Here is a 16,182-nt window from a genome sequence, read left to right on the forward strand (position 1 = left end):
ACGATGGACCCAAATGTCACTTTTGAATATTAAATACTCTAAAATGTCACTTTTGAAATAATGACAAAAAATGTCACTTAATAACGGTACTTCGTCTTCCGTTTTGTATTTTTAATGCAAAACGGTACATAGTGTGCCGTTTTGGTATTTTATTTTTTTTTTAATTTTTTTATAATATGCAAAACGGTGGTTCAAATAGCGTTTTGACTCAAAACAGTACATCATATAACGTTTTGTATCAAAACGAAATTTTATCTACCATTTTACGAATAAAAAATAATTCAAAATGTCAAAACGTTGCACGGAGTTCCGTTTTAAGTGTTTTGCATAAACGGTACACGATGTACTCTTTTGAAGTGACATTTAGGGCCATTTTTAAGCTCCAAATGACATTTAGGGTCACCGCCCTGATAATAATGTATTTTCTAAATTATCTAACTTGGAAAATTTGAATATTTTGTTTTGTCTTTAAATTTTTTTAAATTTTTTGCTGTGAAACGAATTTATTTATATACAATTTATTATATTTTATTAGGTTATATTTGAGTCAAAGCTACTTTGTTGTATTTGAAATTTAATTAATAATTAATCAATTAGCCAAAAAATGAGTTAAATTCAAAAATTTAAAAAATTATTAAATCAAAATTTAAACATTACACTTTTGCATGCCATCCATTCTTTTTCCAAATTTCAACAATTTTTTTACTATATAAATTGTGCAAAATATATTTCATAGTAGCGCAATTAATATATCTTTGAACATTTCGATAATAAACTTTAAAGTCCAAAAATAAAAATTTTGAAAACGATCTCCATGTATAAAAAGCAGAACTACAATTAAATTAAACATCAAATAATACTCAATTTATTTTTGTAAAAACAAAAATCAGTCTCGTTATTTTTTTAAAAAAATTTAAATAAAATAAATATATATTTCAATATATATTCACTTCCGGCTTAAAGAAGCTGTGCTGCTGATACACACAGCAACACTGTAAGTATAGCCTCTCCTCCATTCTTGCTCCATGAAAAGACTCATCGCTCCCATCTCTCTCCCTCACATCTCTCCCATCTCTCTCCCTCACAAAACCCCCCACATCTCTCTCCTTAATCTTCTCTACACACATACACAATCTTTATCTCTCTCTCCACCAATCCAACCCACACAAACCTCCCCAAAAGCCCAACTAAATTCAACCCAAATAGACCCGCTAAACTTTCTCCTCACTTTCATCCCCCAAATTAAAGCCCTCTCACAAAACCCAAGAAACCCAATTGCTCTCACTTCACTGGACTCACTTTTGGCCCAAGCCCATTTGTTGAATTCTTCTAGTTTGCTCATTGTTATGCATTTTTTGGCAAAAAGTAAGAAACTTGGAAGGGCTAAAGATGTTTTCTTGAAGATTAAGAGTAAAGGGTATGTTAAAGATTTCTTTTTGTTTAGTTTAGTGTATGATTCTTTGGTTTTTGATGGTAAAATTGATGATGTTGAGATTGTGTGGAATGAACTTTGTGGGAATGATTTAAAGTTTGATGTTAATGATTATGTTATTTATGTGTGTAAGTTTTGTGGGGTTGATGAAATTAAGGGTGTTTTCGAGAGGGTTGTGAGGGGTGGGAGGGTTTTGAGGAGGGTAAGTTATGGTGCTTTGATTAGTGCTTTGTGTAGGGAGAATGAAGGGGGGTTAGGTAAAGAGGTTGTTCGGGTTATGCGTGATGTGGGGTTTAGAGTTGATTGTTTTAGTTATTATGTTTTGTTTCGATGTTTTTGTCGGAATGGAGAGGTCGATGAGGCTGATTGGGTTTTGAGGATTTTGGTGAAGAGGAATTTTTATGTTGATATTTGTGTATATGGGAATTTTATGTACGCTCTTTGTAAAACAGGGAAATTTCGGGAAGCGAAGAAGTTGTTTCTTAGGTTGACAAAACAGGATATTGGGGGAGGATGTAAGAAAGGGAATTTTTTGAAGGAGGGAAGAAGGGTGATTTTTCAGTTAAAGTGCGAGGACAATGTTCCGAATATATTGGCTTATGAATCGTACTTCCGTTCTCTATGTGATATGGGGAGGCTTGATGAGGCCGAAGTGTTGTTAAAAAAGATGATGAATAGTAGAACTGTGCTTGAGATATGTGTGTATGGTTCGTTTATAAAGGCTCTCTTTGTTGCTAATCGAGATAAAGATGCAATAAGGTTTTTCCAAGTTGAAAAGAAGAAAGGTTTAGTTAAAGTTGAAGAAATTGCGAGTTATGTCATTATGGGTTTGTGTCAGAAGGGGAAACTTGATGAGGCTGTGAATTTTTTTAATGAAACTGCCACGCCTGGAGCGTATGTTAATTGTTCAAATGTTTGTAATTGTCTACTAGGTAATTACTGGAAAGAAAGCAGATTTCCGGAAGCAGAGTACTTGTTTAGAAGGTTAAAGAATGGTAATCATGGAGTGCCTGATGTATCAACGTATGGAATCATGATTAATGGATATTGCAATCAAGGAGATATAGTAAAGGCACTCCTCTTGTTTCAAGAAATGGTGGATAGGAATATTGTGGTTAACTGTGCACTATATGAGGCGATAATTAGAGCATTATGTTCACGTGGAAGATTAAGGGAGGCACTTAAATACCTGAATGATATGGTCGAAAGTGGATATACATTATCTAGCACAAGATGGGAAATATTTTTTAGCTCAACATTTGCTGCACTGGAAAATGGCATTTCCAATGATATTGAGCAATCATTCTATTGATTGACATATATGTTCTTCCATCACACTGCATGACTGGATTTTCTGTGTGAACAAACCAAGGTATAAAAAAGTCTTCTTCTTAATAGATTTTATTCAAGTTTTACTGTATGAATCCCTTAGCACACACATGAACAGATGCATAGGTTTATGTTTTAACTTCTACTTTATAATGATTTGGTCACATTTACTGTAGCAATACGGCAGGGAAATTTTTGAAACATTGTTTTTGATGTTATCTTCGAATTTCATTTAAGCAGTAATGCTTGTTTTGTGGATGTACAAAGCTAATGATATGTTTTGCCCAAAAGCAATAGTTTTGCTGATGTAGGCATGTAGCACTAGTACGACATAAATAATTAAATCAGAAGCGTAAAATTATTAACTATGTGCTCTTTACAGAAACAATGCACATATATGCACCTTATGACCTAACAGTTCAGTTGCTGCTACGTAATGATCCTATGTCGCAAATTGATGTGCATCATTTCCCACCCTCTTAAAAAAGGGCGTGTGTCCTGTTTTGCAAAATGTATATATGCTCATAAGTAGCTTCTTTTGGAGGATGTGTTCCATGCGAAGCCATGCCACAAGTATTTATAGATTTCAGTTTGTGACTTGTGAGCTTTACAATTGCCAAGTATGTTGTGCGAAATGAGCACTGAAGTGGATTTAATGGTGAGAAGGCCAAGTATGTATCCAGAATATATAGGTTATATAGGTCGAATATGGAACAAGGACATGCTTGTATTTTTCACAACTTATTAATTACTATGTTATTTGGCTGCCAAGACTCACCAATAAAACTTCTCAAATATGCAGTGGCGCCTCTTCTTTTGTCCTGCGTTAAACCTGTAAGCAGAATTTTCATTTACAACATTTGAAATTATCATACTTATATTTTAACTTTTTTGTTATTTTATTGATAATTTTAGTAGATAGTCATCTATCCAGTTATAGTATTATATATATTATATCCTTGATCCAAAATAAGAAAATTATGTGTATTTTATAATTAACCGGTGCCAACTAATTCTTTACTTTGAACCGGATATAATTTATGTTATATTTTAATCAAAATATTTACTGTCTATTATTTTGATAAATTCATAGCAATAAATGCCTTCTGGTTTAACTGGCGGTTCATTATTTCCGCGTAGATTTCCGTTTTCTCTAGGAAATCATCTGAAATGTGTAATGTCTGTTACAAGTTATGTTTGATAGTAGGATCAGGTTTGATTTTTGTTACAACATCTTATCTTATATACTTATTTCTTATTAATTAAGAAGTTTTTCCATACCTTTTTTCAAAGCAAAGACAGATTCCAGGGTCACTAGTGTTCAAAAATTAAATCCGATTTAGTATCAGGGTCATGTCCGAAACTGCGTATCCAGTAAAGAATGAAAGAAAAAAGAAAGAGCTTTCTGCACAGGGATAATGAAAGCAGGGGGAGAAGGCTAAATAGATCTGATAAGAGAAAATTGTAAACGGTAGCTGACATACGATGAAATTATGTTCATCTGCACGGGAATCAGGTGCGCCTTTTCTTTACCATTTTCACAATTACGGACTGTCTTTTACACTCTACTTCTGTTGACTAACAAAACTGAACACTTGACATGATATTTTCAGTAGGTGAGTTAGGCTAACAGCTCAAAGAAAAAACAATACGTAGGACCCTTCAGATTATTACTTTTTTTCAGAATAATGAAAAAGAAATCCCATTTACTATGTTAACTAATCTTTCCATTTACTACGTTAGTTAATCTTTCTTTCCACATTATTACACGTGCCATGCAATTTAAAGCTGAAAAGAATGCACCATATGAAAATACCATTTGTGTTATACGATACAAGATGAACAGCTTAACTAAGCCCTGCATTATATTTCGATATCACTACCATTTATAACGACAAATTACACCAAATCCATGAATTACCTTGTTCATTATTTCCATAATTGAAAAGTAGGAAGAAAATTTCTATAAAATTCCTTGTAATTTTTATTGGGTTGATTTTATTTATTTTATGTTCAGTTTTATTGAGGTCACATGTTTGCCTTTTTTTAATGTGCACTGATAAAACCTATACCAACTTTGAATAATGTGGATTTTAATACTCTGATCTGAGTATGACGCAAAATAAACATCTCAACTAAGCCCTGTATTATTGACTTGCTATTACAGTACTGTCTGACTACCCTGTAACCTCATTAATTGTTCCCTTGATTATAAATAGGAAGGACATCTCTATTAACTCCTTGCAATTTTAGCATTGTAGCCTAACAAGTTTAAACGAAAATAGTTATTATCATTCTCTTACTACAGAGTCTATGGAGAGCAACAGAGTTCTTCATATTGTAATGTTTCCATGGCTAGCCATGGGCCATCTAAGACCTTTTCTTCACATGTCCAAGATATTAGCACAAAAGGGTCATAAAATTTCCTTTCTTTCCACCCCAAGAAACATCCGTAGACTCCCCAAATTACCCCAGGATTTAGTACCTCTCATAAATTTTGTCTCACTTTCATTACCTGAAGTTGAGAATCTATCACCACATGAAGAATCTTCCATGGACATACCACAATCTAAATATCAGTTCTTAAAATTAGCTTTTGATTTGCTCAAGTCAGATTTAGCAACATTTCTTGAAAATTCAAGGCCAAAACCAGACTGGATATTCTATGACCATGTTTCTCATTGGTTACCCTCTTTAGCGGCTGAGCTCGGTATTTCAACATCTTATTTGTGTCTTTTTAATGCTGCTTGTATGGCTTTCTTGGGTGCACCCTCATTTTAATGAGCAAGGGAGATAGAAGATTGACCGTTGAGGATTTTACCAATCCAACATTGCATATCACTTTCATGAGATGATGAGGATTGTAGCCGGTGAATCTGGGGTTGAATCCGGTACATCCGAGCCAGTGAGATTTGGTGCCTCCATCGGTGGGTGTGACCTAGTTTTGCTCAGAACTAGTATCGAGTTTGAACCTGAGTGGTTCAATCTTGTTTGTGAGCTTTATCAGAAACCTGTTGTTCCAATAGGTTTTTTGCCTACATCACCAGCCTCTGATAATGATGATGACTGTGACGAGCAATGCCGTTCCGTGAAGGAGTGGTTAGACATGCAACGGGTCAATAGTGTTGTATATGTTGCACTAGGAAGCGAGGCTGTACTAACGCCTGACGAACTCGTTGAACTAGTTCATGGGTTGGAGCTTTGCGGGCTGCCCTTCTTTTGGGTGATAAGAGAGCCTGCGTGGTCAACTCAGGATAAATCACAGTTATCACTACTTCCCGAAGGGTTTGTCGAGCGAGTCAGAAGTCGAGGAATTGTTCATGTCGGGTGGGTCCCACAGGTTAAGATATTGAGTCACCGGGCCATAGGTGGTTTCTTGACTCATTGCGGTTGGAACTCGGTCATCGAGGCACTTGGATTTGGCCAAGTTTTGATACTTCTTCCTATCATGAATGAGCAGGGATTGAATTCTAGGCTGTTAAAAGAAAAGAAAGTTGGTGTAGAAATTCCGAGGAACAAGAAAAACGGTGCATTCACGCGGGACTCGGTCGCCGACACTTTGAGAATCGCCATGGAGAGTGGGTCACTCAGGGCCAAAGCTGGAGAGATGAGAGAAATGTTTGGAGATGGGATCAGGAATGACAAATATATAGACAATGTTGCAACTCAACTCATAAACATTAGAGCTTCCCATCTTAAGAGTGGTAAAAGGTCTCAATGTGAAACTTCAAAAATCTAAGTTAAACATTTGCCTTGCTGTAAATTGTAATTTGATTTAGTTCATGTTCAATTGTAATAAGTTCAAGATTTTTTTGTTGATTCTGTATCTAATCATTGCTACAAAGTAAATCAACATTTTTTTACTGTCTTATACTCTTGCAAACTTTACTGACACTCAAGTCGAACAAGCTAAACCTCAAAGCTACTTCTGGCACAAGATTTATCGTACAAGTGATATTGTGATAGCCTCGTGGGATATCTGTACAGTAACTTATACGATTATATCGAGAGCATGTGTTTACGGATTTCGGAAATCGAAATTAATGGTTATTTTTATAATTTATTGTCGATTTTTTAAAAAATAAATAATTTATGGATGATTATCGACAAATTATCAAATTGATCAAATATTTTTATAATACGAATTTTGGAAATGGTTTCAATAGTCACGCCTACAAAATAAAATAAGAAATATATATTCATCTTACATGCACCAACAAGTCTTCCTAAAAAAAACATTTCTTGCATAAGCATGCTTTATTTTCCTCTCTACCTTTTCAGTTTTCACTATCACTTAATTATAATAATAATAATAATAATATTTGTTGCATAAACATGCTTTATTTTCTACTCTACCTAATTATAATAATGAATCATGTTAATCGTTTACAAACTTCATCTGTTTTATTAATAGAAAAATGTGGTAGCTTCTCAATATCCAACAATTAGGGCTCGCGATGCGAGTTCAGATGGAAGTTACGAATTATTTAATTAAACAACCTGACTCGACTCGACTCGTAAAATTAAATGAGATGAATTCGGTTAGTTGTTAGGGTTCGATTAAATGTAAAATTAAACAAATCGGCTCGCCTGATTCGTTAAAAACGAGTCGAGTTCGGGCAGAAATTTAGATTCAATTAATTAAATGAGCCAACTTGACTCGAATTAAAATCATCTCGAAACTCGTCTCGCTCGGCCCGAATTACCACCCTACCCCAACCCTCTTTCTTTTTTCTTTCCATCTTTTTAAAACGTCTTAAAAACGTGTAAATTGTAAGCCACTTAGCAAAAACAAAAAACAAACCATTTGCAGCTAATTAATCACCCTTAAAGCCCAATAAAATCAGAGACCCTAAAAAAGGAGGCCCAATCATATTAATCATTTAGGTTTTAGCCCCTGTAACAGACCCATTTAATTTTTGCTCCTGTGTTCACTGCTATACATACATACATTTGTATGTATATGCACCTATCTTTATAATGGCTACTGCAATTTCTGCTATAATAAAATCAAGAATGTTAAAGATGTCATCTTTATTACTATTAAGAAATTTAATCAAGAAACCCAATTTGACAAGCCCTGTTTTTTCACCAAGCCCATCAAAAATTTCAAACAAGGCCTTGAATTTGTGTGATTTTTTGGCAAGAAATTATCATGATGGGAGGCCCAGAGGGTCATTGTGGAGAGGGAAGAAGCTGATTGGGAAAGAAGCAATTTTTGTGATATTGGGTTTGAAGAGGTTTAAGGATGATGATGAGAAGCTTGGTAAGTTTATCAAGAGTCATGTTTTGAGATTGTTGAAAATGGATATGGTTGCTGTTCTTAATGAGCTTGAACGTCAAGAAGAGGTTTCTTTGGCTGTAAAGGTTTGATCTTTTTGGATAAATCTCTCTCTCTCTCTCTCCCTCTCTCCCTCTCCCTCCCCCTCCCCCCCCCCCCCCCCTCTCTCTCTCCCTCCTCCCTCCCTCTCTCTCTCTCTCTCTCCCTCCCTCCCTCCCCCCTTTACCTCTCTCTCTCTCTCTGGTGCCAACTAGATGTATGATTAAGGTACTGACTGAATATAGTTGAAGTGAAATAAGGACATTATTTCGTCAAAGAACTGTCAGTGTTTGGTTTTTAAATTGGTTTTTAAATTGGTTTTGGTTGTATTTGAAGTCGAATTAGGATATGATTTATTTTATTGTATCGAATCCAGTGTGTTATAGTTGAATTTTATGCATTGTTTTTGCTGAACACAAGAGATTTTTGTTAGGATTTCTGAAAGTGGTTTATGGCATAAGAATTTATAACCTTGATATCAATAAGAATGTCTACTAGCATTACTTTAACAAGTTGTACAATAAAAAAATCTTTATCAGCTATGAATAGTGTTGATTTTAAAACCTGTTTTTGTAGGGAAATGTAGAATATAGTTTGTAAATCTATTTTTGTTTTAGTATTAGCAATAAAACATTAAAACCTTTGTTCATCTTGTATGCATTTGTAGCCTAGGAGATTAGATATTTAGTTTGCAGAGGCTACACATTGTGAGTTTTATTTGTTGTGGTCTTGTTAATCATATCTGGAGGGACAAGTGTTTTCCCTGTATAAGTATGAAATACTTTTCTGTAAATGAGCACTTGAGCACCAGTCACAGCTGAAGTATACTTTAAACACCACGAGACATGAATTCAACTATTTTATAGAAAGTAATAGTGACTAATAGTTATGGACAAAACCATGGAGGAAGTACTTCGGTAATAATTTTCAGGATTCAAATGCACAAAGCCCAAAAAGAAAAAAAGTTGTGAAGTAGGATAGTTGGTTAGATGTTTGCTAATTGTTAATTTTGCATAGTAATTCATGTACTTTGTTTTATAAATTTGTCTGGCGTCTGTCGAAGTCATCGAGTTGTAAGGAAACAGAATATATGATACATGTTGTCAACATTTTTACTATTTGCATAATTAAATGTTGGCATGATGGCATGGGGATTACATTTGTGATTTGTTTTATTATATTTCAGATGTTTTGGGTGATTAAAAAGCAAGATTGGTATAGGCCAGATGTTTATCTGTACAAGGACTTGATCATTGCATTAGCTAAAAGCAAAAAAATGGACGAGGCAATGCTGTTGTGGGATAGCATGAGAAAGGAAAACTTGTACCCTGATTCCCAAACGTACACTGAAGTCATACGGGGCTTTTTGCGGAATGGGTCTCCTGCAGATGCCATGAATATCTTTGAAGATATGAAACAATCTCCAGATCCACCGGAGGAGTTGCCTTTCAGGATTCTGTTAAAGGGATTATTGCCACATCCTCTTCTGAGAAACAAAGTCAAACAAGATTTTGAGGAGATCTTCCCTGATCAACGTATATATGATCCACCAGAAGAGATATTTGGACTGCGCTGAGGTCTGTCTTTGAATTCGGACGTTCTGTCTATCATTATATATCTGTATTGAAATTGCATCAAGCATATAGTGATAAAGTCCAAATTTTATAAAGGTGGATTTAACATATATGCAATTTTAGTCGACTTCCTATGCTTCCCTCTACTTTCATTTACTTTCCAATTTGGGGAAATTCTAGAACAAGGCATTACTAATGAAAAACAAATCATTTAGTTATAAATAACATGCAATGCGTTTAGAAAATAATTAAAATGATGAGGAGAAGACATGACACAAAATTACTTGTACTTCACCAGAGGGGAGAAGACCACTAGATATTCTCGACTGCTCTGGCATTCCAGTAAAGACCAAGTCTATAGTGGAGGTTGAGAGTGTGTGTTTTGTGGGGGATAATAATTTCTTATCTTAAACAGTGTGTTATTCTTGCTTCTGTAGGTACGCAGCAGGTTCACAGCTATATATTTGGGTTTATATAGGGGTCCTCAAACTCAAACGATGGGGGTCACTTGGAAGTGGAAGAAGTTCACTTTATAAGGTGGAAGGTAGACAACTTATGCGTATTTCTAAGACTAGAAGAGTCCCACAAGGGCCTCAACTGCTCATTGCAGCTAACCCTGTTTAATCAAGTGTATGATTCAAGTCCTCTCCTCCCCAACTGTACCGCCTATTTCAAGCAAAAACACCTAATCTTCGTAGTCCAGACAACGATCTGTTTGAAGAAAAGACGTTGATCATACAAACAGAACATGCTAGTTTGATTCTTAGAGAAATTTGTTTGTTTTCTTTGAAGAGTGGACTGAACGAAAAGGCGAGACTAGGTTGTCTTTTCATTGCTCTTGCCTTAATGCAGTTCATACATAGCAACTGGACCTTCTCATAAAGAAATGATGCATCATGGTTTCATATATTGCATTTCACTACCCGTTGTATTCCTTATTTTTATGACTTGGAATAAATTTTAACCGATCACATATGACCTTTCATCACTTTGGTTATTAACGAAAGAATTAACCCTAACCCACATGTTCACTCAACATTTTTTGGCAACTATATCAAAAGTGTTAAAATTGATATAGATATATCATGTTATTTGCAAATGGGTGAATTTCATGAAATTTGGGGGGAAAGATCATATACGCTAGACTCTAATGCAGCATTTTACACATGATTTAAATGTTTATAATTTCAGGTATCAGTTTATATTTATTTGCATGAAATAAGCAAATTATAGTTTAAGACACTAGAAAAATATAAGAAATGATTTAAAAATTTATAATTCCTTCCTCGAAAAAAAGTTAATAATTCCGAGTATCAGTTTAAATGTATTTGCATGAAATACGCAAATTATAATTAAGACACTAGAAATATCGGAGGAAACTTAAAATAAACAAAATTTTATCCAAAATGAATATGTAATAGTGAACACTGACCGAAAAATATGAACGCTATGAATTATTTTATGGTATCTTGCGTATTTGTTTGGAAGCCGCTCTGATTTATTAACATCAACAAATTTTTATATTGGAGGTTAACATTATTTTTATCTTACATTCTCTTTAAATTGTATCTCGAAAACAATAAAAGTGATGAATCTATACTATACTATTATAAGCAAAACACCCTCTATTTGGTAGTTGCTAGGTACAATTGTTTTGTAGTTGCTCGGTACAGTTGTTTGGTACGATAAATAACAACCGTCAGATCTAAAGTCAGAAAAATGAGAATCATTGGATACAATAATAAAATATTATTATATTAATATTTAAATTGCTCTCATGGATTCAGGGTTCCAACCCCGTCAACAGCTTATTATATTTAAACTTTTATATTCTTTATTTAAACAATATATTATATTATATTATTTATTTTCAGTCAAGTTTCAAATTATTATAAAACATATATTGTTATAATTTATTATGTTCTTCGATTTATTTTTCAACTATTAAAAATTATATTATAAAATATATTATTAAAAACTATCGAATGTTAAAAACAGCGGATGCACGGGTTATATGTTAGTATATATTAAATATGAAGCGGGTTTTATATAAGACATTTGTATGAATGCAGCCATTTATATTTAAATCCACTCTTTTTCACGAGTCAGATGAATTTTTTTGTCCTGAATGATTGAACACTGTTAAAACGAGATGTGCATTAACAAAGATAAATAGTAACAACTTAAAATGAAGACCATTTTAGTATAATTTTAAATAAAATAGCAAAATTTTCTTAATGTTTGTAAAAGTTAAATTAATCAAAAATTTGGATGAAAGGAGTATATTTTAAAACCTGCAACAACTTCCACATTTCAGTTTACTGAAGGCGATCACAAAGAAAAATCCTGGGGAATAAGTGCATGCTTAGTTCATCTGCACAGCCAAACACACTTGAAGAAACTGACGTTACTAGGACTCGACTAGAAGTGTCCGACACTCGGCTACAATAGTAGGGTTTATAAGATAGTAAGAAAAGAATTAAATGTTAATAGAACTAAGATGTTATCACTGCAACAGCTCCCTAAATTTATACAAGGACCTCAAATTTTCTCTATTCACTTTGTCCAGCATGTAGCCAAATATGGCATTTGTAGTGCTAGGCTTGATTCCTCTGATCTCGAGATACTTCTTTCAGGTTGTCGTTCAGTTTACCGGGATTAAGAGTTGTAGATTGTAATACACAAAACTGATCAGCATTCATTTAACAAAATGGAAACATCATGGAAAAGAATGACACTCACCTAAAAACGAGTTTGCCAGGATTACTGCCGGAAACATTGTCAATTAGGAACCCGTTGCTGAATGCAGAACAGTCGAAAGCAATGACCCCGATAACACTAATTACAAACCTGGCCAGACACTCGACTGAAGTCCAGAGCACGCGATATCTCTGATTCAATCTCCTTAAGTAATGGATTTTGTTCTTTGCTATCAGGAACCGTCGCATTGTTGTCCTCAGGTTCAATCTTCTGTATCCTTTCCGTGGCCTTCTCGTCAGTACTCTTCTGTATTTGTCGGAGAAATCACTTATCTTCTCTTCTGCGATCTTCTCGTCCTTGTCCCCAGTGTCACTCTCCTATATCTCCTCAGACACATCCCCGTTTCACTCTTCTGCAATTCCTCTGAGAAATCGTACGCATTTTCTGCCGCCTTGTTATCCTGACTGATCACATTTTTTGGATTAAATCGAGTAGCCATTGCCTCTGAGAAATTACTCTTTTCTATGGTCTTTTCGTTGTCGTTCAAGAGAGAATCATTAACATAATCATTGTCATCATCTTTCTCTAAGCCAACGTAATCACTAATAACATATTCACCACCATTACACGCTTAGCAAGGCATTTTTGCATTGTACTGACCACGGAGGGGGGATTCACAGGCCATCGGGGACACGTGTCCCACAGAATAAAAAATTAGCAAAAAGTAAAGTAAAAATCTAAAAATCTGTCATGACTCGTGATGAGGGTTAAAAGAAGAGTGGTGATATATGCATCGTATTTTCTGTTCGGGCCAAATTATTTGTTGTATTATATTGATTTTCCTAAGTAAATTTTCTTAACTACACAATGCACATAATTATTTGCTTCCGAACTATTTTCAACACCATCTTGATAAAACTAAATTTTTTGGGAAAAATTCTGTAGAAGATACTAAAAAATTTCTATATAATTTAATTTATACACCACTGTTATCATAAATATTAAAGGATGATCAAATTAAGAAATGCACATACATAAGAAGATAATATTTGTATAATAAAACATATCGAACTTTCCAATGTCTATATTGTATTATTTGTATTTAACAAATAATTATAGTAAGTTAAGAGGACACGTGTATTATCTTCATATAAATAAGACATAAATTCGATGGGGGAAAGACACCAACTAAATAAATTAATAAAAAAGTTATATATAAAATAATTTTGCAAGCTTAATTGAGTCCAAAATTAAAAAAAAAATTGCGTGTGCAAAAATAAATTTTGGATATTACTTGAAACTTTTAAACTTAAATTCAATATACTAGTACCATTACAAGAAAACAGGGTAAAACCGACCGACGTCGATTTGGTCACCTTAAAACCGACCGACGTCAGTGGTCGGTTATATGTCAACTAAACGACACCGTATCGATAACGTGGCACACATAAAACCGACCATCCACTGGTGGTCGGTTTTACTAAAAAAAACGGCACCGTTTTGCTGATGTGTCACTTTTAAAATCGACCACCTACAAGTGGTCGGTTATATCCAGAAATTCTGCAGGTTAAAACCGCCCATATTTGGTGGTCGGTTTTGTAGAATAATAAAAAATTAATTTAAAGTACAAAAAAAAGTACTCGTTACAGAGAAAACAATGTTGTTTTATTCTTCTGCCTAAAACCGACCGCTGACGGTCGGTTTTAACCTATTTTTTTTAATTTTTTTGTTATATCCCTCATTTCTTGATTTTGGGCAAAAAATTAAAAAGACACAAGTGATTGAGAATTGAAGTGGAGGAGTTTTAGAAAATTGTAATTTCTTTCCATATTTTGTAATTAATGTGCGTGTGTTTATGTAGGTGTATGTATTAAATGTTATTGTATGTATTTAATGTTTTTATTTTTTTTATATAATGTTTGTTGTGAGAATTGAAGTTTGGTAGTAGATAATTTGTAAGTTAGTTTCATTTATTGTAATTATAGTGTGTGTGTGTGTTTTATGAAATACATGAATAATTATGAGATTAATGATAAATTATTTGTTAAATATGTTTTTTTTAATTTTAAAAAATATTATTGTAGATGGAAACCATTGATCGAAGTTGGATTGGTAATCAATTGCAAAATGATAAAATTTTATTGACCCTGAAATATAGAATTGGTGTACAAGTTTTTTTAAAATACACGTTCACTATATTATTATATTCCATCTCACACACATACATATTTAATTATTATATTCCATTGTTACGTGTATTTTGAATAACGTCATTTGTAGTTTAAAGATGTTTTTTAGTAAATTTTGTAATGATTAGGATACTTTATTTATAAATTATAGTAAATTTTTAATGGGTTTGTGAATTTTTGGTTTTAATGATAAATTTTTATGCGTTTACGTCCGATTAGGGCCAAAAAATCATAATATTTGACCATATTATTTCCCGGAAAACCAACCGTCTCCTTGCCTAAAACCGACCACCTTCTTGATAAAACCGACCGTCTCCTTAAAGGGGTGGTCGGTTATAAGAATTAAATTGGTTTCTGAAATAAAACCGACCACTTTGCATATTTGACCTCGGTTAGTTTTAGCAGTCTTGGTCAAAGTACATTTTTAATACTTATTTTCAACGATCGAACCGTACGGATGTTAACTTCATGTCAAAATATGTTTATGCACAAAAAATTAACACTTTTCTCTCTTTCTTTCTCTATCTCTCTATTCTCTCTATCTCTCTATTACACTCAAAACCGACTTAATTCACTAAAAAGCTTCGATGCAATGGTGTTTAATTCACGAACGAGCCCCAAATCATCTCTCATTGCCTCCGGTTTCACTGTCGATATAAGATTTTCTTACGATTAAACAATTTTTTACTCGATTGCATATATGTGTGTATTTGTATGTATTTTTTTGTGTTTATATATATGATTTGAAGTTTATTATATGTTTTTTGTGTTTGTTAAAGTATTATTCTCACTTAAATTGATGTGTTTCACTTCAAATCAAACTTCATTAATTTTTCAGTTTTTATGTAAAATTTTGCATGGAAAACATTCGTCGGTTATGTCAATTTGTTGAATATAGGTTAAGGTCATAATTTTTGGGTGTTTCGTCGGTTTGTTTACTCTTTTTAGAAATATAAATGTATTTTTAGGGTTAATTTTTAGGGGTTTGCTCTCGTTAACACATAAAAGTACTCGGAATAGATAATTGCACTTATATGTTAGTTTGTAACTTTAATTTGATGTATATATATGCATTTATATGCATATATATGTTAGTTTGTAACTATAATTTGATGTTAACACATTCTGTACTCGAAATGGATACGTTTAATATGCATTTTTGTGATTCGAAGTTAATCATATGTAATGTGATTTAATATGCATTTTGATGTGATTTATGTGATTTTATATGCATTTTTTATGTGATTTTAAATACATTTTGATGTAATGTGATTTTAAATACATATTGGCTAATATATTCTTATTGTTTATTTTAGGATATTTTTGCTTGGTTGTTGACGTTAATGATGATTAGCCTCGTTGTTTTGGCAATGGCGAGGAAAGGGAAGGGGAAGGAGGTTGAGAAGGATAAGGGGAAGAAGGCCAAGGGCAAGGCCAAAGCCACTAGTACTACAAAGGGCAAGGGCAAGGCTAAGGCCAAGGGTATGGGCAAAACTAGCGTGCATTTGCGGGATGAGCCAACGGATTCGGATTCGGACCCGAATGATCCGACTCAGCACATGACAAATGCGGAGGAGCGAGAATGGCGGGGAAGGCGACCTCGATCACATTCGAGTGGTATATATGGAGAGAAACCGC

The 16,182-nt window shown here is 33.7% G+C and overlaps 2 protein-coding genes and 1 pseudogene across 7 annotated transcripts; all 3 read left to right on the forward strand.

Moving 5' to 3' along the window:
• Positions 1 to 1,025: 1,025 nt before the first annotated feature.
• On the forward strand, positions 1,026 to 4,661 carry LOC141688986 (uncharacterized). Of its 6 annotated transcripts, none has more exons than XM_074493141.1 (2): positions 1,026 to 2,804; positions 3,144 to 4,661. In XM_074493141.1, the coding sequence occupies exon 1, from the start codon at positions 1,026 to 1,028 to the stop codon at positions 2,742 to 2,744; it is 1,719 nt and encodes a 572-aa protein (XP_074349242.1). In that variant the 3' UTR covers positions 2,745 to 2,804; positions 3,144 to 4,661. The 6 variants fall into 6 exon arrangements, with proteins under 6 accessions (XP_074349242.1, XP_074349243.1, XP_074349244.1 ...); XM_074493142.1 differs by having other exon boundaries at positions 4,055 to 4,661; XM_074493143.1 differs by having other exon boundaries at positions 4,060 to 4,661.
• Positions 4,662 to 4,797: 136 nt separating this feature from the next.
• LOC141688987 (UDP-glycosyltransferase 91C1-like) lies at positions 4,798 to 6,554 on the forward strand (annotated as a pseudogene).
• Positions 6,555 to 7,679: 1,125 nt separating this feature from the next.
• LOC141693874 (protein THYLAKOID ASSEMBLY 8-like, chloroplastic) lies at positions 7,680 to 10,562 on the forward strand. The gene is made up of 3 exons (XM_074499063.1): positions 7,680 to 8,128; positions 9,268 to 9,658; positions 10,093 to 10,562. Exons 1-2 carry the CDS (start codon positions 7,742 to 7,744, stop codon positions 9,655 to 9,657), a joined length of 777 nt encoding a protein of 258 aa, XP_074355164.1. The 5' UTR covers positions 7,680 to 7,741; the 3' UTR covers position 9,658; positions 10,093 to 10,562.
• The last annotated feature ends 5,620 nt before the right edge of the window (positions 10,563 to 16,182 follow it).

The sequence above is a fragment of the Apium graveolens genome, chromosome 10, assembly GCF_009905375.1.
Source record: "Apium graveolens cultivar Ventura chromosome 10, ASM990537v1, whole genome shotgun sequence".
NCBI lineage: Eukaryota > Viridiplantae > Streptophyta > Magnoliopsida > Apiales > Apiaceae > Apium > Apium graveolens.